General features: G+C 39.0%; 2 protein-coding genes across 6 annotated transcripts; one reads left to right on the top strand and one right to left on the bottom strand.

The window, feature by feature from the left end:
• The first annotated feature begins 109 nt into the window (after positions 1-109).
• vegfd (vascular endothelial growth factor D) lies at positions 110-7,505 on the top strand. Of its 5 annotated transcripts, none has more exons than XM_038701411.1 (9): positions 110-1,261; positions 4,649-4,850; positions 4,934-5,054; positions 5,586-5,655; positions 5,873-6,000; positions 6,081-6,196; positions 6,664-6,829; positions 6,960-7,028; positions 7,221-7,505. In XM_038701411.1, exons 1-9 carry the CDS (start codon positions 1,148-1,150, stop codon positions 7,228-7,230), a joined length of 996 nt encoding a protein of 331 aa, XP_038557339.1. In that variant the 5' UTR covers positions 110-1,147; the 3' UTR covers positions 7,231-7,505. The 5 variants fall into 5 exon arrangements, with proteins under 5 accessions (XP_038557339.1, XP_038557340.1, XP_038557337.1 ...); XM_038701412.1 differs by having other exon boundaries at positions 6,975-7,028; XM_038701409.1 differs by having other exon boundaries at positions 6,960-7,505.
• A 6,172-nt stretch (positions 7,506-13,677) lies between these two features.
• grpr (gastrin-releasing peptide receptor) lies at positions 13,678-21,131 on the bottom strand. Its single transcript, XM_038701837.1, has 4 exons — positions 20,527-21,131; positions 16,139-16,490; positions 15,265-15,378; positions 13,678-13,959 (listed from the first exon to the last, which is right to left on the bottom strand). The coding sequence occupies exons 1-4, from the start codon at positions 20,832-20,834 to the stop codon at positions 13,678-13,680; spliced, it is 1,056 nt and encodes a 351-aa protein (XP_038557765.1). The 5' UTR covers positions 20,835-21,131.
• Positions 21,132-22,281: the final 1,150 nt, after the last annotated feature.

Raw genomic sequence — 22,281 nt, forward strand, 5'->3', positions numbered from 1 at the left:
AGATGCCGAAGCTGCTGTTCCTCATTTGCATACAAATCATAAATATTATACTCATGTTTCCTCGATTATGTTCCGGTTGCAGATTCGGTCAAATAGGCCTGGATGGGCGGGTTGGGGTGTCAGGGTAGGGAAGGGGGTGGTGCTGGCATCTTATTTCCCCTCACACGTTACGGAAGTCTGGATCACATTTAAAACACATGTTACTGCTCTTCGGCTGTGTGCGGTTTGGCAACTCCAGAGGAAAAGACACTGATAAGGGATTTAACAGGCTGGGGATTCGATCACTTGACAAACCAACATTAAAAAGGGAAAACGGGAACACACAAGCAAATACAAATCGCTCTTTGAGGCAGCAGAAGCAGCATCAGTGGGAGATACATAAGGGCAGGCACCAAGACAGACAAACTAGTTTCTCAGAGCTTTTTCAGAATTAGCCCACGTATTAGAGGAAGGAATTGTGTGGCTACTCTTGCACCTCAGGGCCTTTTTAAGTGGACAAACCACAGCAGGATCTGGAGAACTGATGACTGACAGAGGGGAAGTTTAACATACAGATATTGTAGCCATTGAAATTAGCGGTTAAATGGAAGCCAGAAGTGAGCAGCCTTTTCAGGAGGTGGGAATATAAAGAAGAAAAGAGGACACAGAGGAGTTTGTTCAGATCATCTCCCTAGAGGTCCTGAAATTTCTCACAGGCCTTCAACCAATTGGACAAAAGAGAGCGTGCTGACAAGAAGTATTCAAGGTCATCCTGACTTTTCTTTTTTCAGAGGTAATCTCCAGCTTCTAACTTCTAGTAGCCTTGTTATTAAACTGGACACCTTTGGTTCTGCATCAAAGCCTCTGCAATAAGAGGTGCATGTTTTAAAGCCTCTTTAGCCTCCTCCATTTGGCTAGTGGGTGTCTGGGTTGCTGTGACAGGTTACGTCTGGCTTCGAGACACAACCACTCTCTACTGTGCAGCTGGAAGATCAAGAGTTTCTATTGCACATACCTGCACTGAGAGGACTGAGTGTGTGTGGTCTGAGGGACTCTGCTGGTCTGGGAAACGGAGTCAAAGAGGCAGCCAGCTCTTTCTGTCAGCAGGAAAAGGAGAAAAGTTCATAACTGCTGAGTGCTTCTCAGAGAAAGCGGGCAGAGTCAAGGGATGATGATGAAGACGAAACGGACACTCTGCAGAATCTCCTGCTTGGTGACTCTGGTGGTGGAGCTGAGCTGGATAAACGTGGGCCACAGCATGCACAGAGAGGGTACAAGTAGGGTAAGTGTGGCGTGAAACTTTTAAGTGTATGTGATATGTATCAAAGCAGCAATGTAAAAAGCCTCTTGCAATTTGCTGCTTTTTGTAGCTGATGTATAATGGCAGATTTTGTTCCACTTGGTACTAAAATAATTTTAACTTATTATATAACATTGTCCAGAGAGCAAAAATTAAAACACTGCATTGCCCTTAAATAACCCTAATGCATTCAGGACTCGATTTCATTCATTTTTGCAGTGTTGTGTGGCCTCTTATTATCTCATAAACCTCACTCCGAAGTGGCTGCTGATGTGCGCAGTGAGCACATGTGAGTGGAGTACACTCACATGTGCTCCGTGTTCTGTCCACTGAAACCACAACTGACAGTAAACGTGTGTGCGCTTGTGTGTGGGTAAAAGAGGAACTGCAAGTCATCATCGTATCTTGGTTAGAGGGATTATTGAACCACTCAAATTCTTCATTCTTAATTAACTGAAATCGTTTTTCTAGGTTTGCTGTCATTAATCTCCATAATTTCTGTCTCTACCCGCTCAGTTTCTTTTTTAAATTCCCTCCATCTTTACCTCCCTTTCAATTTCTGTCATCCCTCTCTCAGGCATTCTCCCTTCTCTGTTTCTTATTAGTGGGTCTCTCCCCTACCTAGTGGGTAGAAATTGCGGAGGGGAAACCTCCCTGTTGTGTGTTGTTGCTCTGATTTAAGTGGAAGTAGTGAGCCAGCCAACCTACCCCACCCTCCGTTCTGCAACACACTGAACACATCAGAGGGCTCAGATCGTTACAGCTGTCCAGAGGACATAAAGCAAACATTGTGCAGACAAGTGCAATATTTCACGACTGTCTTCTCTGACACGCCTCCACCCTGGTTGTAGACCTACCATCCGGTATCAGGCTTTGGCCTTCCTGCTTCAAAAATGAGCCTGGATAATCCAAAATTTTAACTCCTCTCCCCTGTTGCGTTAAAACAAAAACAAAACAGCTAAAACATTTTACATTGGTCATCAGTTTGAATTTAGTGCAAAATATTACATTGAAGTATAAGATAGAAAAACTTAAGTATTGGACTCTGCATTTAACATCCAGTGTCTTATCCAAAACCATAAAGATCTAATCTATTCTGCATCCCTTTGTTCTGTAGGATGTCATCATGGGAATTTTGTAATGTGGCTGACAAGCATGACAGGAGGGTTTATGTTTTTTTTTCCCACCCCTGAATCACAGCTTTTGCCAAGGATAATCTGAACTTTAATATGTGTGTCAGTGTGTGCACATATGATACACGTGCGTTTAAGTGGATGGTACTACTGCCTTCTCTCAAAGTGCATGCTGATATTAAAAGTGCTATTTTTATGTTCTGGGTTTTAATCCTTTTTCTGTATAAAAATGCATAGTCCTTGGTAGCAGGGTCATGAGACTTCCGAATGAGCAGTGTTCAGAGACAGAGAGGTATAGACGCAGACTGGAGCCGACACAAATCTGCTGCTGCAGCTGTTGATAATCACACTCTGACTAATCGGTGTGACATCAGGCCAAGTGCTCCAAGTCACTCCAAACTACAACAAATGTCATATCAACTCAGCCTCAGTGTAAGGTACATGTTTGTAGATTGCAGAAATTATGCACACAATGTAGATATAAATGCTTTAATGTTTACCCAGTTCAGTTTATGATAGTTTACTTGCTTGATTTTGCTTGAATATTTTTTAAAAAGTCTCCAGCCACTTTAGCAGCTCGTTGAGGTTGTACTTAGGCACAACACAGTTTTGAGCTAAATGCAAACATCAAACTGCAAACACACTCACAGTGACAATGCTAACATGTCCAAAATCAGTCCTTATTTACTAAATAGTGCACTCCCCTCCGCTATTTTATCTTTGGTGTATAGATAAGTGTGACATTTATCCATAATATGGTGCAAAACAAAAAATCACAAAAATAACGACTGAAAAGAAATGTCAAGTTCCTCCGTACTATTGATTAAACAATTAAGTCCTCGGGTCACAGCGAAAATTTTATGGATACATACTTTTGGGTTTCCTCACAAGATAATTGTTAAATGCTTAATATTTATTTGAATTGGACATTAACTGTGCTGATATTAGTACTACTGTTCAATAGCAGTCAAACCAGACCAGGCACCATGGTGGGGGTTGTGATCATCCCAGAGGAGAGGAATCAATAGTGAATGTAAATCCATTGCTTTCCATCTTGCATCAGTCCAGAGTTGTAACCTTGACTAAGAGACTAGATAATCATTGTCTTGTTTTAAACTGAGTTTAATTTTGTGCATGTGCACATGAACTCATGTTAATAAACACTGATAGTTGTATTTCACTCAAAGTCACAGAACAGAGCACTGGAAGTGGCTGACAAGTAAACAAGACTCAGACAGACCAAGAGATCCTCTGCCCAGCTAGGTTAACAAGACAGACTCGAGAGAGATGGGTCTTGGGAGAAGGGCCAGTGTGCAAGAAAAAGTCAAGTTATAGCTAAATGTAGAAGTACTGTCAAGTACCAGCCCACTTCAATCATTGTTTATGTTTACTTTAACTAATTACATAACCATGCCAATCGAGTAGTAGTACTACCAGCACTGGTAATGAGCAGTTCAAAGTTCAATGAAGTATCCATACTGGTGCATTGTGCTGGGAGCAGCTGAGTGGAAAAAGACACAGCTATGGCTCAGAGGGAATGGAAGAAGAAAAGGACTGTGAGGTAATGTAAAAGTATTGCAAGAGAACACAAAATTTATTGTGGTGTAACGCAAAACATATTGCAACTCAGTAACGCAAAAGTAATCCTCCAAAATATTCTCGGCGTGTACCCTTAGGGGACAGAGTAGTCAATGAGTTGAGTGATTTCAGACACAGCCCTGGTTCACCATCTGAGTTTAGCATGTTAGTATGCTTCTCCTTCTTTCTGCTGTACCCTGTAGGAGTCGCCACAGCGGATCATTTGTTTCCATCTCAGTGGCAAATTGGGCCCCAAATTATTGGGCAAATTGGGAAATTTTTACCTGATGGTGTTAAAAGAACAGTTAAGTCTTTGCAATTCATATTTAAAGGACCTTGAATATCTGCAGCAAATTTCAATCCGTCAAAGCATTTCACTCAAAACCAGAAAGGTCAACGTCGTGGTGGCCCTAGAGTTAAAGTCAGGGGGTGTGCATGTTTTTCAATAAGCCTTCAGTACTCTTCACTAATGCCACCAACTTGTCAAAAAGGCTGCAATTGTACTCATTGCAGTTTTTAAGTAAGTAAGTTACACATTTTTGAGGGAAACAGAATTTCCATCCCAAAATGACAAGTGATACTGACCAACAAAGAATACTTTTTTTGTTGTTGTGTGTTATGTGACACATCAAAAGATGATTGACTATGATGCCTGCAGGTAATGAAGCAGTGGGAAAGGAAGGTGCGGTCATCATCTAGCCTGGATGAGCTGCTGAGGCTCACAGATTTTCCTGACTGGAAGTTGTGGAAGTGTCGACTGAGACTGCAGCAGCCAGAAACCCTTTCTCCTCCACCTTCAGTGGGCTCACACCGCTCTACACGCTACGCTGCAGAATCTTACAGCCTGGAGATTCTTAAAGGTTGGATAAAACATACAGTATATGTTGCTCAAGTCTGTGAGTGTGTGTTGATGTGGTTGTGAACATTGTGTGTCTCTCATTAGCCATAGATGAAGAGTGGCAGCGGACTCAGTGCATGCCAAGGGAAACATGTATCGACGTGGCCAAGGAGCTCGGCACAGACCCTTCAATGTTCTTCAAGCCACCTTGTGTGTCCATCCACAGGTTTGTTTATCATCAAACCAGATCCAGAACCCCACTTCGTACCTAACACTCAAGCTGACAAAACTTCTTAGTTATGCTGCTGTGCAAGCAAATGTTGAAACAGGTCCCAAACAACAAGCACCTGTCAAACACAATGTTTAACATGGTGCAACAAATCCCTTTATGATCATTTATCATTTATGTGTAAAGCTGTTTCGATATGCTTTTAAGCATATTGTTAAAGGAACACTTTTGGAAATGCTGAGAGTTTCTTGCCGAGCTCCAGAGGTATTATTAGGATGATTTTCTTACCTTTGGACAGAGCCATGCTAGCCGTGCTAAGCTAACTAATCTGCTGTCTGTAGCTATAAATTTATTCTACAGGCATGAGCATGGTGTTGAGCTTCTCATTTCAGAAAGCAAATGGGCATGTCTAACTATTCCTTTAACACTCCTATCAGTTACAGCTGTATGGGACTTTCAGTGGAGCTGGATAGTTGTTTGCCATGCAAATCACTTTACCCAGATGTGAATTTGTTTTCTTACTGACAGGTGCAGTGGCTGCTGCAATCAAGAGGGGATCACATGCAGAAACACAACTACTGTTTATGTGAATAAAACTGTGAGTGACCAAAATCTGAGATGATACGTGGAGATTTAGATCTTTTTGGAAGTTTAAGTATTGCAAAAGTACCACTAGTCTTCAGGGGTCAAAAACTCCACACACAATACACCAATGACTGTGTGTGTGTGTGTGTGTGTGTGTGTGTGTGTGTGTGTGGTGTGTGTGTTGTGTGCGTGCGTGTGTGCGCACGCACGTGTGTGTGTGTGCATTGCAGGTTCTTAGTGTCATCCCATTCAAGTTTGTACCAGAACCTGTGCTAATAAAAGTGGCTAATCATACAGAGTGCGGGTGCATGGAGCCTGCCATAATACGACGTAATGCTCAACCTTACAGCAGCAGCGGGTAAGTCCAAAACCTTTGTCAATCTTATTTCTCAACTGAATTTGGTATGATTTTCTTTTCTTTATGTGGTTCATTGGCAGCTGCTCTCCGACGGGCCAGCTGTCTGAGGCAGATGACTTCAGGAGACTTTGTGCCAATGGGTTGATTTGGGATTGTTCAACTGACAGATGCATACCTTACCCTTCCAGTACACCAGGTGTGTGTGTGTGTGTGTGTGTGTGTGTGTGTGTGTCTGTGCAAGTAAATGAACCAGCTTTATAAAAAAGTGCACAAAAGATTGTTAGTGTTCATTTTTATGTGCGCCAACTGTACTTAAAACATGCACCCCAGGAAATATGGGATGGATTAGCACAAAATTTGGAACAGACATTCATAGTTTCTTGAGGATGTATCCTAATAATTTTTGGTTTATGACCAAATGCCTGTAAAACTAACGACATCGCTATCTGCCTCAGTTGTACTTTGTGTGTTGTGCTAATTAGCAAAAGTTAGCATTACTGAATTACGATGTTCAACACCGTAAACAGACAATAATTTCATTGTCAAGGCATTGCCAAACTGATTTATATTATCATATGGATTTTACCTGGCAAGATGAAAAGTAATTTATTTTATTTATCCTGTCTTTGTGCCTGAAATGCACCATTAATACCTCCTGCTTAGACTTACCACTCAGTGCATGGATGCCAGACTGTGAGATAGACGTGGAGCGCTGTGACTGTCCTCCTAGACCTGTGCCAACTCTCCAACCAAGACCAGCCCATCGCTGTCAACTCAACACTTCCATCTGTGCCTACAAGCATCAACATTTCGATAAAGCCTCCTGCAGGTAAGCCACAAAGAACCTGTTTGTTACCACTTTTTTAAATGCTCTAGTCTGTACTCAACATTGGCATTAGAATTACAAAAGACACACTTTGACATGCCCGTGTTAACAAGTAAAATGGAAATTTGTTAAGTTTATTATTAAACAGGTGCTGGGAAATAGGAAAAGGGAGAGGAAGAAAAATAAGAGGATCCAGTATAAGGTACATGAAAGTTCCCAGCAGCTACTTAGACATGCACGATGAACTGAATAAACAAAGTGATCAGTTTCTACAACTTGTGCTGAGTTCAGCTTCATCCAGGGTGAAGGCTGGCAGAGCGGTACTTTCTGAGCTCTCTAGTGTCTGAATTCATGTATATTTTACAATTCTAAATGTTCTTTCTTTTATTTACAGATGCAAATAGCCCAAGTAGAAGTCCAGGGGGGAATACATTAGGACAACCTGCTCGCCAAGTATGTTTGGAGGCAGAGAAAAAAGGCTTATAATTTATTTACAGTCCTATTTATGCTGATCACTTTAACTAATTAAGATAATATTAACTCACATGACCATGTTCATTGATTTCTTTAACAAGCCTACTTTATGTTTCAATCAATGTATAAAGTGTATGATTTGTACATGTGTTCTTTGTGCACTGAATATGTAGTTTACATTAAAGGATTATTTTTATAATTTGAACTTGCTTTGATTTATTTAACTTCTGATGGACTTTTCACCAATATTCTACTGTTTGTTAATCTTCATACAGTCTATGGAATGTTTTAACCCTCCCTGTTTTCATGTTTTATTTATTGTTTTATTATTGAATCAAACATTAATGTTAAATTATGTAAATGTTGCTTTTGTGACTCTGATCCAACAGAAAAATATAATTTAATGTCAAAGTAAAGCCAGATTTCTACAAAGTGATTGAATTCAATTCAATTCAATTTTATTTACACAGCGCCAATTCATAACAGAAGTTATCTCACTAAACCTTTCATAGAGCTCTTTGTAATATTATTTACAGAGACCCAGAGAGAATTTAAATTGATTACAAATGTAAAACACAAAACAGTTGTTTGCCTAATTATTCACTCCCTTTAACAGGACATTGCTGGTCATCGTTGGTGCAGCCACATGATTAAATCAGGAGATCGCCTGTGAGTAAGTGGTCTGGAGGGCTTGTGGACGGTAGAAATTGAAATAAATACACCAAAATATGGAGTAAAATGTGATGCAGTCTGCAAGAACTGCTGCGATTTCTTTTTCAGCAAGACAATGATTCCAAGTATAACGACAAAGCCAAACAAGAAATGCCTTAAAAACAACAGTGTCAATGTTTTCAAGTGGCTGCTGAGTCAGAATCCATGTCTCAATTAAGAATAATGTGGTTGGACTGTGGCTGTTCATTCATGATCCTCATGCAACCTGACAGAGCTGGAGTAGCAAAGAAGAGCAGGGAAAATTGCAGTGTCCACATGTGCAAAGCTGATAGAGACCTATCCAAACAGACTCAAGGCTGTAACTGCTGCCAAGGTGCATGACGAAACACTGACTTGAAGGTGTGAACACTGTTTCAAACAAGCATTTTGCATATCGTATTTGTCATTAATTGAGATCACTTTGTAGAGATCTGTTTTCACTTAAAAGGATTTCCTTCCTGTTGATTTAAGACAATTAAATATACTTTTATGTACTTTTCATAGACATTGTAGAAGCAGCTGTTTTGCTGCTGTATTGCTATCAATTCAATACATGAAAATCTTTTGTTAGCCAGATGGTGGCAGAGAAGATAGAAATCTACGCCTCTATGTGTTTTGTATTTGATATGTTATATTTTAAGTATTTGAGCTTTCAGGTGAAGCTCCATCTTCTCTAACAATGTTTGAAGACCTGCAGGAGGAACTACGCAGCTTTTTTGAAGACGGAGTAGACTGTAAACACGGCTTCACATAAAACAGGTGTGTTGTTTGTAAATGTGCTTCATTTACTGTCGTTGCTTGGTGAATGTATTGATTTCCAGTCTGGTATTCCTTCCTTTTTTCCCCTGGCAGTGCTGCTGATCAATAAAATGCAAACATTAAAGTCCTCCTCTGTCATGACAGCCCCACCCTACCTTGGGGAGCCGCACAGGCCATTAACAAGGTCAGAATAAAAAGTGTCTGTCACCTCCTGGGATTGAGCTTTAACTACTCATCTGTCCTAGTGGGAATAAAACAAACATATTATTACTATTACAGTTTAAATTTTGCTCAGTATCTGAGATTATGTGATGTTAAAAAATGCTGAACAGGCCTGTAGTTACAAGGAGTTTTGTCTCCCCCTTGCTGCACTGTTTGTGTACTCCTGTTTTCTCACTGCTCCTTGCTGTTACTTGGAGCGTAGACAACAACAAACAATCCATCCCTGCGTTTATAATTTCCAAAATGCTAAAGATTAAAATCCCAATTTAATAGATTAAATTCATGTTTCTTTGGCTTGCACTTATTCATTTTATTGAAGGGGGAAAACAAGCAGGCATTAATTGAACATATGACATAAATATGAGACTCAGAGGTTAATCTACAATATGAGACTTGATCTCCATAAACAGAAATAAAGTACTTAATGGAGGCAGCAATCTATTAAAGATACCCTGTGGAGTTTTTTTTATAAACAAATTCAGTTTACATTCAGTGTTACTCAACAAAATGCGTTGTGTGTATCCTTGAAGTCAAACAATCATGTTAAAATGATTTCCTTCCTATCAATACATTTGCAAAGCCAATTTTTAGATGTATTTTAAATCCTAGATTGCAGTCTTCTTCCTTGCCTTTGTTGGCACATTGGATCTTATCTTAGTGTGTTACCACCACCTGTAGATCAGTGGAATAGCGTGAAGCCATTGGCAGGAATATGTATTGAGTCACAAAATGTAATTTTAGTACAGTCAGGTCAAGTTTTAAAAATGGTCTCACTGCATATTTAATGGCTACTACGGGCATTAACATAATCACATATAAATACAATTGGGCTCACTGAAGCCCAGTCTGAAAAAACAGTAATGTTTGCAGAGGATGTAAGAACCCAAGAGGAGTTTAAGAGGTTGTCTCCAAGGTGTGCAAAATAGCCAGAAATAGCCATATCTCAGGAAGTCAGGAACACACAGTTGCATATTACAGGGCATTAAATTGCACAAAAGACATCTGTAATTTTTACCCCAAAGCAGCAGTGAAATGAAAATAGTATGTGCTTTATCATGAAATGGATTTCTTTAAGGAAGTCTTCTTTTTTCATTCCAACCAACAGCAACAAACCTATTAAGGTCTGCAGATCATAAAATTTTTGTAAAGACTTCTAAGCCACCAAATAACAATAATGTTATGTAACAAAGAAAATGAATATACCACAGCCATTTTATCTTATTAACTTTGCATTATTCAAGCCTGTTACTCTTTGTCCTTAATGTAATCATCTCATCTTTGCTAATACTACTTTTATATAGTGCAATTGAACATACAAAACATCAAAATGAAAGAGTGAAAATTTAGTCCAACGCAGGCATTATCTGAAAGTTCCTGAGTACAAAATCCACAGAAATTAACAAAAAGAATTCTTATAATTACTTTAATTGTTGTTCATATTTATTTAGTGTTTCTAAATAAATTAAAGAGGGTAGTAAAAATCTGTTTGAATTCAAATTATATTGAAATAAAGGTTGTTGGATTGATTTAATGCCTGCCTAAGTGAAAATGGATCCTTCTAATGTGTAAAATATGTAACCCAGAAGACCTAAAAACAGCTAAGATATTAACTTAATATTTCCATCTGAAATGGAAATGAGACCATTAGTATGGGAAGTTGTTTATGTTATATGTTGCTCTCTAAATTTACAATAAACATCATGACATTTCATTCCTCTGATGTCCTTTCATGCTTCTGAGACTTTACATTTGGTTGCTTTTATATGGGGCAAGCGGAGGTGTGAATGGTTCTCCGTATCTGTATGTGTCAGCCCTGGGATTGACTGGTAACCTGTGGTGTGTGTAACCCGCCTCTCGCCTAATGTTAGCTGGGCTTGGGCTGACTGTATAACAAATGGGTAGATGGATGGATGCTTCCTAGCCTGGTACACAAATGTAACAAGGCCACCAGCCACATATGGATCAATACTGTGCTCAGTGAACAGGCAGAACACCTATGCACAACACTGACCTTTAAAGTGACTGTGTGAGGGGTTCAGGAGGGCTGGAAGTGTTTTTGCTTTTACTTTCTTTCCTCCTGTTGAGACTGAATCTTAAGGCCCTGTTCACTGAGAGATGTCTATGAGGAAAACTTTTAAATATCTGTGTTTCAATAGAAGGATGAGACTGAACTGACTGACTGAGACCAAACTGTATGTACTGGTCACACATGGTGAAACACCATAAATACCACCATAAATAACACAATAATCCTGTTTTATTGCTTTAATATCGTTCTATATATATCTTAAAACATGACTGGAAGGGATCTGTAGACACTTAATGAATTTGATTGATTACAGAAATCATTATACTTGATGTACTTGTTATATTTTCTGTTGTAATTATTTCTGGCATCATGCAGAGACTATCAAAGCAATCAAAGCAAAATAATTCCTGCATGACGTCAAGAGCAATTATGCGGGATTAATCTTCTTGTAGGATGTATACTGAATTCTGTGTTAATTCCGACAGAATTCCTTTATTATGAATGAAAGAATAAAGTAACCTTTAAATTTTTTTGCAGGATTCCTGTAGGAATTTTTGAAAGGAATTTCAAACACGTGTTAATGTGCTTTTATTAGTCTTAATGTGTGTGTCCTTCATTCCTTAAATGAAAAGATAGTAAGTAATCCTTATTTACAGTCCACACTTTCAACGGAATGAGCCTGACCATAAAGATGACATGTTAAGTAGACGGTTGAGACCACGCAGGACAGACATTTGGCAAGGAGCTTACACCACAATTAAACAAACACTATCCAGACTGAATTATGCACCCACTCATCACAACCTGGGCATGTTCCTCTCCTTCTGTGAAACACCAAATTAGGACATTGCAGTGTGATATAGTGACTGTAAATCTAGCATGTGACAGTGTAGAATAATCATGTCCAGTGAATGCAGTGGTGCAGAAACACTGTGGTATATACATAGTCAACAGGACTAAGAGTCTAAAGATAACCACAGTACAAAGATACATATGAGGATCCACTTTCACTATGCAATATATTAAAGAAAGGGATATACTACACACTTATTTGACATTTTATATAGTTTTTCTTCTGTCGGTGAAGAGAAATGCATGGTGCAATACGTTTAAGCTAAACATTGATGCTCTGCCAATTTAACTGTGTGTTGTTAACTGTGTCAACACACACACACAACTACAAAAAATATAAACACACATTCTTATAACAAATTACAAATGTGATTTCTAATACATGCATTTACCTTCACTGTCCATTTTTCACACTGTACAACACAGCTCAATAAACATTCTGTAACCAGAGGACAACTAATATTTAAAATACACATCTGGTACAGTTCAGATTTCACAGTTATCACAGCATCTAACATTTTGAAATATTAGACACATACAGAAACAGGGCACAGGCAGAATATCATCCATCAATATTATACACCAATATAAAATTATACCACACATTAGAACACACTGATGAAACTTTTAACTTTTGGCAACATCATTGTCTTTATCATATAAAAGTTATTTTACTATCCTTGAAGTGGTATTGTCTTGGTACTAAAGGGGTGACTCGCTCCAATTCTGCCTTTTCCAAAGACTAATGCTGGTTTCTACAAAAACTATGTCTTTCACTTCCTTAAATACTCTATGTGTAGCTTCATTAGAGATGATTATTGTTCACAGAAGAAAAAATCTATCCCAATTATCCAATTATCACTTGTGTCAGAATTTGTATGCTTGGGTGGTACCCTCAAAGGGATAGTCCACAAGTTCTACACAGGGTGGGCAGTTAAGTTGTCATGGGGACGACTACTCAGCCTGTGACAACAGTTGATTGTTCTGGAGGAGCTTTGCCAAATCTAAAAAAATAGCCCTGATGATTTCTTTCAGGTTTAGTCAGCAATCAATAAATCAAATGCTTTGAGCAGAATGAAATGACTGGCTGGCCTACCTACCACTCAACCTACCTACTACCTGTCAACCTACCTACCTATCTGCGCGCACTCTGCCCGTGCACTCACTGCACATGAAAATGTGTTTTGGGGAAGTGGCGTTGGAGGGAGGTCTGAATGGAGGATTTTTTTTTTGTTTAGATACTTTCAAAATCTAGCTGTCTTTTGCTATTTTCACCATTGTTAAGCTTGGAGGAAGATTGTCTTGGTTTAACACTTGGTTTTAACAGAAGTCCTGAGTAACTTGAATCACAAGACATGACTGGTTATTAACATCTAACCGAAACCTCCATCTTTCCCTAACCTTAACCAAAGTGTGTTTGTTGCCTAAATCTACACACACGGGACACGTGGTGCCTTATCACAACCATGTGGTACAGAAATATTACACCTTGTTCACTGGAAAATAAGGTGGCCTGTGAACATAATCTAGACAGCAATTACCATCAAGACGTAATCAGGAAAGCAAATTAGTATTATATGTGTAAATTAATTTTCTAGGACATGGGGTTCAGTGTTTTTGGAGTTTGACCAATACTAATCAGTCAGTGTCAGGATATATATCAGGGTATTCTGCTTTGATTCTGGCAGTTCTTTTTATAATCATCATAAAAATGTCTGTCCCAAGTCCCCAAACAACAATTCAACTATATATCTTTATGTAAGGTTGTTATGATCACAGTGTTTTGTAAACAAATACACTTCCCTTACACACAATCCTCTTGATGGACCCGTCTGCCATTCATCATGCTTAGACTGGCTATGGAGTGATGTGTACTGCGGACGGAGGTCACACGGGTATTATAATGTGTCAGGCTCTGCGAGGAGTGTTTAAGGATCTTACGACAACAACAACACAGCTGCTGGTTAAACTGCTTCTGGAAGGTCTTGCTCAGCAGATAAAGGGCAAAGGGGTTGAGGCAGGAGTTGGTGAAGGCCAGGATACGAGCTACAACACTGCACACAAAGTGTACCAGGGAAGTGTCCACCTGGCAGGGGTGGGGGGTTGAGAAAAATGGTTAATACAATGGAGAGACAGACAAATAGAGTTGTCCAGACATTAAATTTTCATCTAAACTGCCTCCTATTAAATGCACACATCTTTTTTTAAACAAATAATTCAATATATACCAAAAACCTATTATTGACAGGTTTAGCCAAGCACAGACACAGGAAACCCAAACACAGACACTAAGGCCAAGCATGTACAGTTAGTGATGTTTATTTAACTGGAAAAACAAAAGGCGATCAAGCTTACTCGGAGTTGAGGTAGGCAAGGGTCATACCAGGCAAGCAGTCCAACAAAAGCAAACAAATCCAATGGGCAGCCAATCCATAATCCAAAACACAGGCAGGAAACACAGACGCTAGACAGGGCCACTTGACTATAGAACGTGGGCGATTGACAATCAACAATAAGAATACAGCAGACTTATAAACAGGACAGAGAGGGCACGGTGATTGACACAGGCGGAAACACTCAGACAATCAGCACAGACAAGAAGCAAAGTTCAGACAACAACACCAGAGGCAGACAACTTTAAAATAAAACCGGAGCTAACAAAACTCGTGATATTTATGACCTGTTTTTTCATCAATAGCTTTTTCGTTATTTGATCAGACACTCCAGACGTAATTTAAATTCCTCTAGACCTCTTTATCTACCCGTTATCTACACAACCTCCATTTGTTAAAGACAAATCGTGCATTATATGATGAGTAAAATTCTGACTCCACTATGCATTTCCAACTTGACCATTAACACTTACACAGCTAATGAATGCTTAATTCATTTAGGTAGCTGGAATGTAATGTTACAAATATCCTTTAGTATCTTATATTTTTTTAGGCAGCTAAACTTATACATATACATATGACGAATACAAATGACAGTAACAACTAAATACAATAAACTGCATAAATGTTTACATCCAGCTGTGAATACAGTCAACTTATAATTCCAAATATGAATCAATTTGTTAAATAAACAAATAAATCACAATCAGAATCAAAATCAGAAAGAGCTTTATTGCCAAGTCGTTTTTTACACGTACGAGGAATTTGCTTTGGAGATAAGGTGCTGCACGTAGACAAACATACAGCTGACATAAATAAATGTAGAAATATTTAAATATGGAATAGACAGATGGTATGAAATAAACAGATTTAAATATATAAAATAAATACAAAATGTAAAATGTAGAAGAATAACACTAAACAACAAACAACAAATAAAGATTCAAATTGTGACTGTGAGTTAGTGTATACAAACAAATAAACAGGCTTTTCTCTACCTGGGAGTAGTGATAGGAGCGATATAAGTAGATGACGTGACTGGGAAGCCAGCATACTGCAAAGAGCCCAACAAATACCAACACTGTCTTGGCCAAGCGCTTTCTTGATTCAACCTGTTGGTCATAGAAAAAAAAAGTCAAAACGAAAGAGCACTGCTGTTGTATAACAGACATTAATGTTTATTAAACATTAAACACATCCAAAAAACTGTATGTTCAATTGTATTTGTGCCAGTGGTGGAAGAATTATTCAGTTATTTTACTGAAAGCTGGGTTAGGCAATTTATTTCTGAGGTATTTAATGTTATATTTGTTCAAATTGTCTTTACATCCCAGGAGCAACCAATATATCAAATGCTCTGACACAAATGATTGACAGGCCTGTCTACCTGTGCACACTCTGGCCGTGCACTAACTGTGCATGATAATGTGTTGTGGGCAAGTGGCTTTGGAGAGAGGCCTGAAGGGAGGAGGTGGGTTTTTATTAGTTGGATACTTTGAAAATCTAGCTGTATCCTGCTAGTTTCTCCAATATTAAAAATAATCTGTTACAAAGTCACGCATTAAGTAAAAGTATCATCAGCAAAATGTATTAAAGTGTGTAATGTAATAAAGTATCAAAAGTAAAAATACTCATCATTTTGAATTGAACCAACCAATAAATGAATAAACAAAACAATCTGTGTTTCCTCACCAATTTTTAATCATACCAATGTGGTGAAGGCTTTGAACAAGCATTTAGATCATGCTGAGTCTGAAGAAATCCACATATATAATTCAAAAAATTTAAAAAAAATTCCTGAGGGGTAGGGCACGTGTTGATGTCAGCATGTTATAAATTGGAATACGGCCCTGATAATGTTTTAATACTGGCCTGTTGTCTTGCATGCACATTCCCCTCCACAGGAAGGTTTGAGGCGCTCCTCATCAGGTTCAGGGCGATGAAGGTGTAGTACACAGATATGACCAGCAGGGGAATGACGTAGAAAATGAGGAAGGAAGCCATGGAGTGGATTTTAGGGTGTAATTCCCCAGAATGGGGATAAGGGGCGCAGGTGACGAAGCTCTCATTAGTGGAGGTGATGTGGAAGGTGTGGAGGTCAGAGAAGATGGCCTCGGGGATGGCCAGGACCAGGGAGAAGAACCAGATGAGCGCCGCCCGGAGGACAATGCTGGTAGTGGTGCTTGATGTTTGGATGTCCAGGGGCTTCACAATGGCCCTGTACCTGATAGATAGATGTTGATGACTCATCAACACACATTTGTTGCATTCAGCACTTGAACCTATAATAACAGATGTTTTGGCCCCTTACAAGTAGTGGTTTTAGTTGAAATGGTCAACTTGTTAGCAAACATTTGCCCTTTTACAAGTCCAGCAGATACAGAGCAACATCATCATTCTTTCTTGTCTGGATTCCTGGTAAATGTAAGTTCAATATTCACTCTCATTTTAGGCTTGTTTTTGGTCTCAACCATCTCCTGAGGGAAATATATTGCTATCCAATGTCACACTTTGTTCACTAGGTGCACACAGTGTACAGTATTTGTTTTTGTTTTGTTCAGTGTTAGCTGAGGGAAACTGCAGAGTTGAAGATAAGTTCATCACTATGAACAACACATTTACATACAAGTAGTCACGTGATCTATACATAATATAAATGTTGATTATAGCTGGTCTAACAAAGAGAGAACAGCACAGCAGAAGTGAAATGTGCACGGTAGGGGTTGTAAATAAATTAATTCTGGCCGAGGTGTTCTGCAGCTCTTTTTCCAGAAGGTCTGTGTTCAAATGGTCCATTGGAGGGATCATCCTGCATCAATTTAAAAATCAAAATCAACTACAAGAAAAAGCACAAAGCAAGTATAATGCCAGAGGAAAGTAAACGCCAGCCAGATATATATTTTTTGCTATCTGGCAACCCAAAAGCTGTTCTTAATACTGTCTTACAGCTGATCTATTAAGCATTGGGGTAAAAGCATTACCCCTGTTAAACTTCAGGAAGTACTATAGAAAATTAGGGGCAATCAAAACAAGCCTCATCTATGAGTTAACATCAATCTGTTTTTTTTTTTAATATTTGAAGGAAGTAATGATTATTAAAATCTTTGAACCAATGAAATGAACAGCCATGTTATACAGAACATAGTCAAGTACTTTTTTCTTTGACCACTTCAACTTCACTGTCTATTTAATTTTATTATATTTCTATTTACAGAGTAATAATTTATAAGAGCCGTACTCAATTGAAATCATTACCTTGATTACCTAGACTTCCTAGAACTGAATTGCACAACACAATCATGACTCTGTAGGTCTGATAATTGTACCACTCAACACTGTTTGTGCAGAATGACAAATATAACAAATATAACAAAGACTGCTTCTGAAATAAACTGTCTAAACCAGCTTTAACTCAACATAATTGAGCCATCTCTAGCACTCAGTAGTTATGCTAAGATAATAGATTTATAATTTTTTATGAAATATATAAACATATGAACATTCACTGTAATATCATATAGCCTATTTAACCTATATTTATCTATGCTATTCCGTTATATGTTTTATTTAAAAAATGATATTAGCATGTTTCACTATTTTTGAGATTTTTTCAAAGTTCTGAAAATATGGTAGAATAATATGTGTAAACAATACTAGTTTTGGAAATAGTGCTAATGACATGGTAACAAATTGACATATGACGGTATACTTGGTCAAATTTTGTAGAATGTCTTAAAGTTGATAGGGTTAAAATTGATTGCAGATGACAATGCCTTTAAGAGTCCTGGAAGTTATTCCAAAGATGCCAAGCCTACATGAATTTGGCAAACAATTAAGGGAAACAGTAACGCCGCTACGCTCCTCCAATGAACGGCGCCTGACTCTGCCATCCCTTCACACAAAGCAATCCCAGTCCCGGCTATTCTCATCTGTGACACCACGATGGTGGAACGAGCTACCACACGCCATCAGAGCAGGGGCGTCCCTCTCTAACTTCAAGAAGCTCTTGAAAACTCATCTCTTCCGAGAACACTTCCTCTTATAACACCTCTAACTCCTAACCTCTAACATGCACTTCCTGTGCTCTTCTTCTTCTATCCCCTACAATGATCTTGTATTGATTGAACTTAACTCTTACTTCCTTCCCTAGGTATCTACCCCATTGATGTGATATGTACTGTGAGCTCTTACTAGTATGTATTGTCAGTTGTAGATCTGTAGTTGATGCTCTGTTGATGCTTGTATGATGTTCATCAAATGTAAGTCGTTTTGGATAAAAGCGTCTGCCAAATGAGTAAATGTAAATGTAAATGTTCTTCCTCTATGATCCTGCCACATAACAAAGCACATTAAAGATCTTCAGTTAACAAGTGGTGAAGGTTTGGAGCGTGTGTGGTACTAACAAATGTTTGTGAAAAACCCATCAACACTCACCTCTCCAGCAGCCATTTCATCTCTGATACATCAACCCTCACCCACATGTTGAGCACCTTCCTGGTGCTGCAGCATGCAATTAAAATTATTGATTACCAATGATACACAGAGAAGCTTTCCAACCAAATAAACTTAGAACAGCTTAGCCCTGTAGATAATTTCCTCCACCCCTACTCCTATTATTTCACAGTGTGAGCCAAGTAACCAGCTGACAAATACTGTGGCAATGGCTGAATTTCTTTCTTTGGACGAGTGGCTGTAATGACGTAGCTTAGAAGCTTAGGTGGTTTGTAAGTAGTTTGAAATTTCAACTTCGTTTTTAATGTTTTTCTTCCAACCTTTAACTGTGAATGATTGAAAGAGATAAAAGGTAGGTAGGTAAGAGAAAGGGGCAGCATGTCATCACCAGAAAAAACGACCATGTATGTTATTTGTTCAAGCTGCTTAATATGTGCCTACTAATTCTTTTGTTAGCGACCTCTAGTGGCTGTATCATCGTAGCAGTCAGGTGATGTAGTATAAAAAGCAAGAAAGTCCGCATAAGGAGGTGGATGGATGGATGGATGGGTAGATGAGTCAAACTCGGGACTTTCACACAGGAGACTTGCACTCAACTCCCGCATGAAACCGAGATTTAAGTTAAATAGCGTTCTGACTTACGTCACATGACTTCTCTCTCTCTGTCTGGTAAAGGCTGATATCTAACTCCACACCATGATGACATCATCAGGGTTATTTTTCAAACTGGAGCGCTCCCTCCAGAGCCACAGAAGACATTACTCAACTGTTTTCAAAAGTTAAGTTGTATAGCCTACTCTGCATGAAGAGTAAACTGAACTCAATCGTTAGTGTGCCCCTTTAAAGGACTAGCTCACATTTTGGAAAATAGGCTTATTCTTGCTCAGCATTAGATGAGAAGATTGATACTACTACTTAGGCTAATTGAAAAGTAGTCAATGCTGTAAAAGTAAACAGACTCATGTTTGTACATTTGCTATTACAGTATGATGAGTATGACAAGTCACGTGACTTCCATACTTTGAATGGCAATCAAGCCAGCTGATTTAACCTTTGAATGTTAATCTTGCAGCTCAGCAACATCAACAACACAACAAAAGATGCATCATGAACGAAATTCAGATTGTGACAGGTTATTAAGGAGTTTGGGTGAAAATGAAGAGAAGGAAGGAAAATCTGAGACATATGCACCTTGGACATTCCCTCATGCAGGCTCACGCACGCGCACACACACACACACAAGTGGAGTTTTTGCCTGTTTAGTGAGGTGATCCAGATTGTTCTCTACCTCTGGTTTTAAACAGATGCATCCTGCAATATATCAAATATCCCAGAAACATAAAGGCTATTTTAATCGCACACAAACATTGTAGAAGTTGTCAACTGATTTTGATGTGAAGCATCTACTCCAGACAGATTTTTTGTCACCTGAACATTCAAAAGTCGTCTATATGTCATTTGACAACAAAAACTTTGAAATTATTAAATGACAGCAATAATTGACGATTGACACTGTTGCAAGTGATTACCTTGAGTTTTACACATGTCAACACCTTTAAACAGACGAACAAAGTTATCTCGTGCGCAGAAAAGAGCCCCTGACCAATATAAGAGATTACATTTTTGCTCTCCATTATAATAGTAAAACATCAGTATTGTAGCCTACATACGGCGTGTAGTTATCTATTTTATAAAGACAAAAACAAGATTACATTTGGAAAACTTCCTGCTATGATGGCTATTTTTAAAGTTGTAGCTTACTGATTATAGGGCCACTGATTATTTTAACAACAAAGACCGTTGCCTACCTGTCAGCAGAGAGGGCAGTGAGAGTGAACACAGACACCCCAACCGAGGTGAGCTGAATGAAGGGGATGACTTTACAGCCCACTCTCCCGAACAGCCACTCCTCTGACAGGTAGCGGCTCGCATCCACCGGAGCGCAGGTCACCAGCAGTAAAACGTCCCCCAGCGCAAGACTCGACATGAAGAGATTCGGCACATTGCGGAGGGATTTGGCAGAAGAAAACGTCTTGATGAGCGTGATGTTGCCGATTAGCCCCAACACACTGATTACGCCATAAACTGAAGCGATGGCCACGCCGGTGAACCACATCGTCCGTGCCGAGCTTTGGAGAGCAGTGACGTTGAGCTACGCGTCGTTTGGGTACAGATGCTCCATCTCTCCCACCGTTAATCCAACTGACTACTAAAGTGTTATACTTTTTAATACAAGTTAAAACTCTGAGAAATACGCTCAGGTCCTTTGGGGGTTTAGAGAGAAAGCAAAACGACCACGGTTACAATTTTGTGTCCAACTTGGAGTTGTGTGCATGTCCTCCTCCCTGTTTTGAGCGTGGGGGTCCCAGCGCGCGTAATAGTGCACAACATGCACCATTAAAGAACAATCAATAGACTATGTGTGTTTGTGGTGTTGACTATAAGAGAGAAAATAAGAAAATGACATGAAGTATGACAGAAAGTGGTCAATTTGAGAATTATTTCAAATGTTTAAAATGGGTTATCCTTAATGTTTTGTCTTGTGTAAAGTCTTGCATTTACTTTTATTATTGATGACCTATGTATCTTTCTGGTTTTAAGGATTGTTTTATATTCTCTGTTCCACTCTTTATACATGAAAGAGTTTATCATTTTCTAAAACATATTCTAATTTAAGTATGTCTACTTAAAGTTCCCATGAAATCAAAATCCAGGTTAATATGCTGTTATGCCTTGCACTATAGGCTACATTACCAATATGCCAGTATCTGGCCTAACAATGACAAACATGAGAAAATAGCTCTGTGATTTACAGTTTTCTGATGGACAGATAGCTTTATTTTTTGGTGGGGAACAGCCACTTGATCTCCCGGCCATAGTAAACATGAAGTGTTTTATGTAATTTGTTTTACTGATCCATATAGCCTTTTAACTATCCTGTTTTGCTTTTCCCCTTTAGACTGTGCATTAAAACGGCATGCTGAGAATCTGAGCTCAGTTTAGATCTAGTCATTTGAAACTATCACCCATGCAGTAAAACAGCAGTTTAATGCAGTATTCATAGGTGTGAGCCAGGTTTTGCTCCTGTGAGGGCTGTGATGTGGTGTTTTCACAGGCTGACTAGTCGAATTTACCTGATCTGCTGGTGACTCCACATCCTGCAATTACCCAAGGGGGTTCGTGTAGAAAGTGATGTCTCAATGGACCCTCGGCCGCCTCAGGATAATGGAACTTCACAGGTATCAGAGATGAAAAAAGGATGACAAGCCATCAGCAGGCACTCAAGCATCGAAAGGATCCATGAAAGACCCCTTACAGGTGATGAATTGAAATATTTCTTCCACACAGGCATTACAGATACAAACACAGAAATAACAATGACCAGTAAACCAGCAGGATGTAATATGCCACGCAGAAAGAACATCTCTAAATCCAGTTTATCTCTGTGGTTTGTCAAGAGCTGCCAGGAAATTTTGCGTGCTTTAATTGTATGTGATAGCAAATGAAAGGTGTCGTGGGGTCCAGAGTCATTATGTGGAGGCGAGATAAGACCGCCTACAGCA

The sequence above is a fragment of the Micropterus salmoides genome, unplaced genomic scaffold, assembly GCF_014851395.1.
Source record: "Micropterus salmoides isolate LMB-PRFRI ecotype aquatic unplaced genomic scaffold, ASM1485139v1 Ms_hic_scaffold_6, whole genome shotgun sequence".
NCBI lineage: Eukaryota > Metazoa > Chordata > Actinopteri > Centrarchiformes > Centrarchidae > Micropterus > Micropterus salmoides.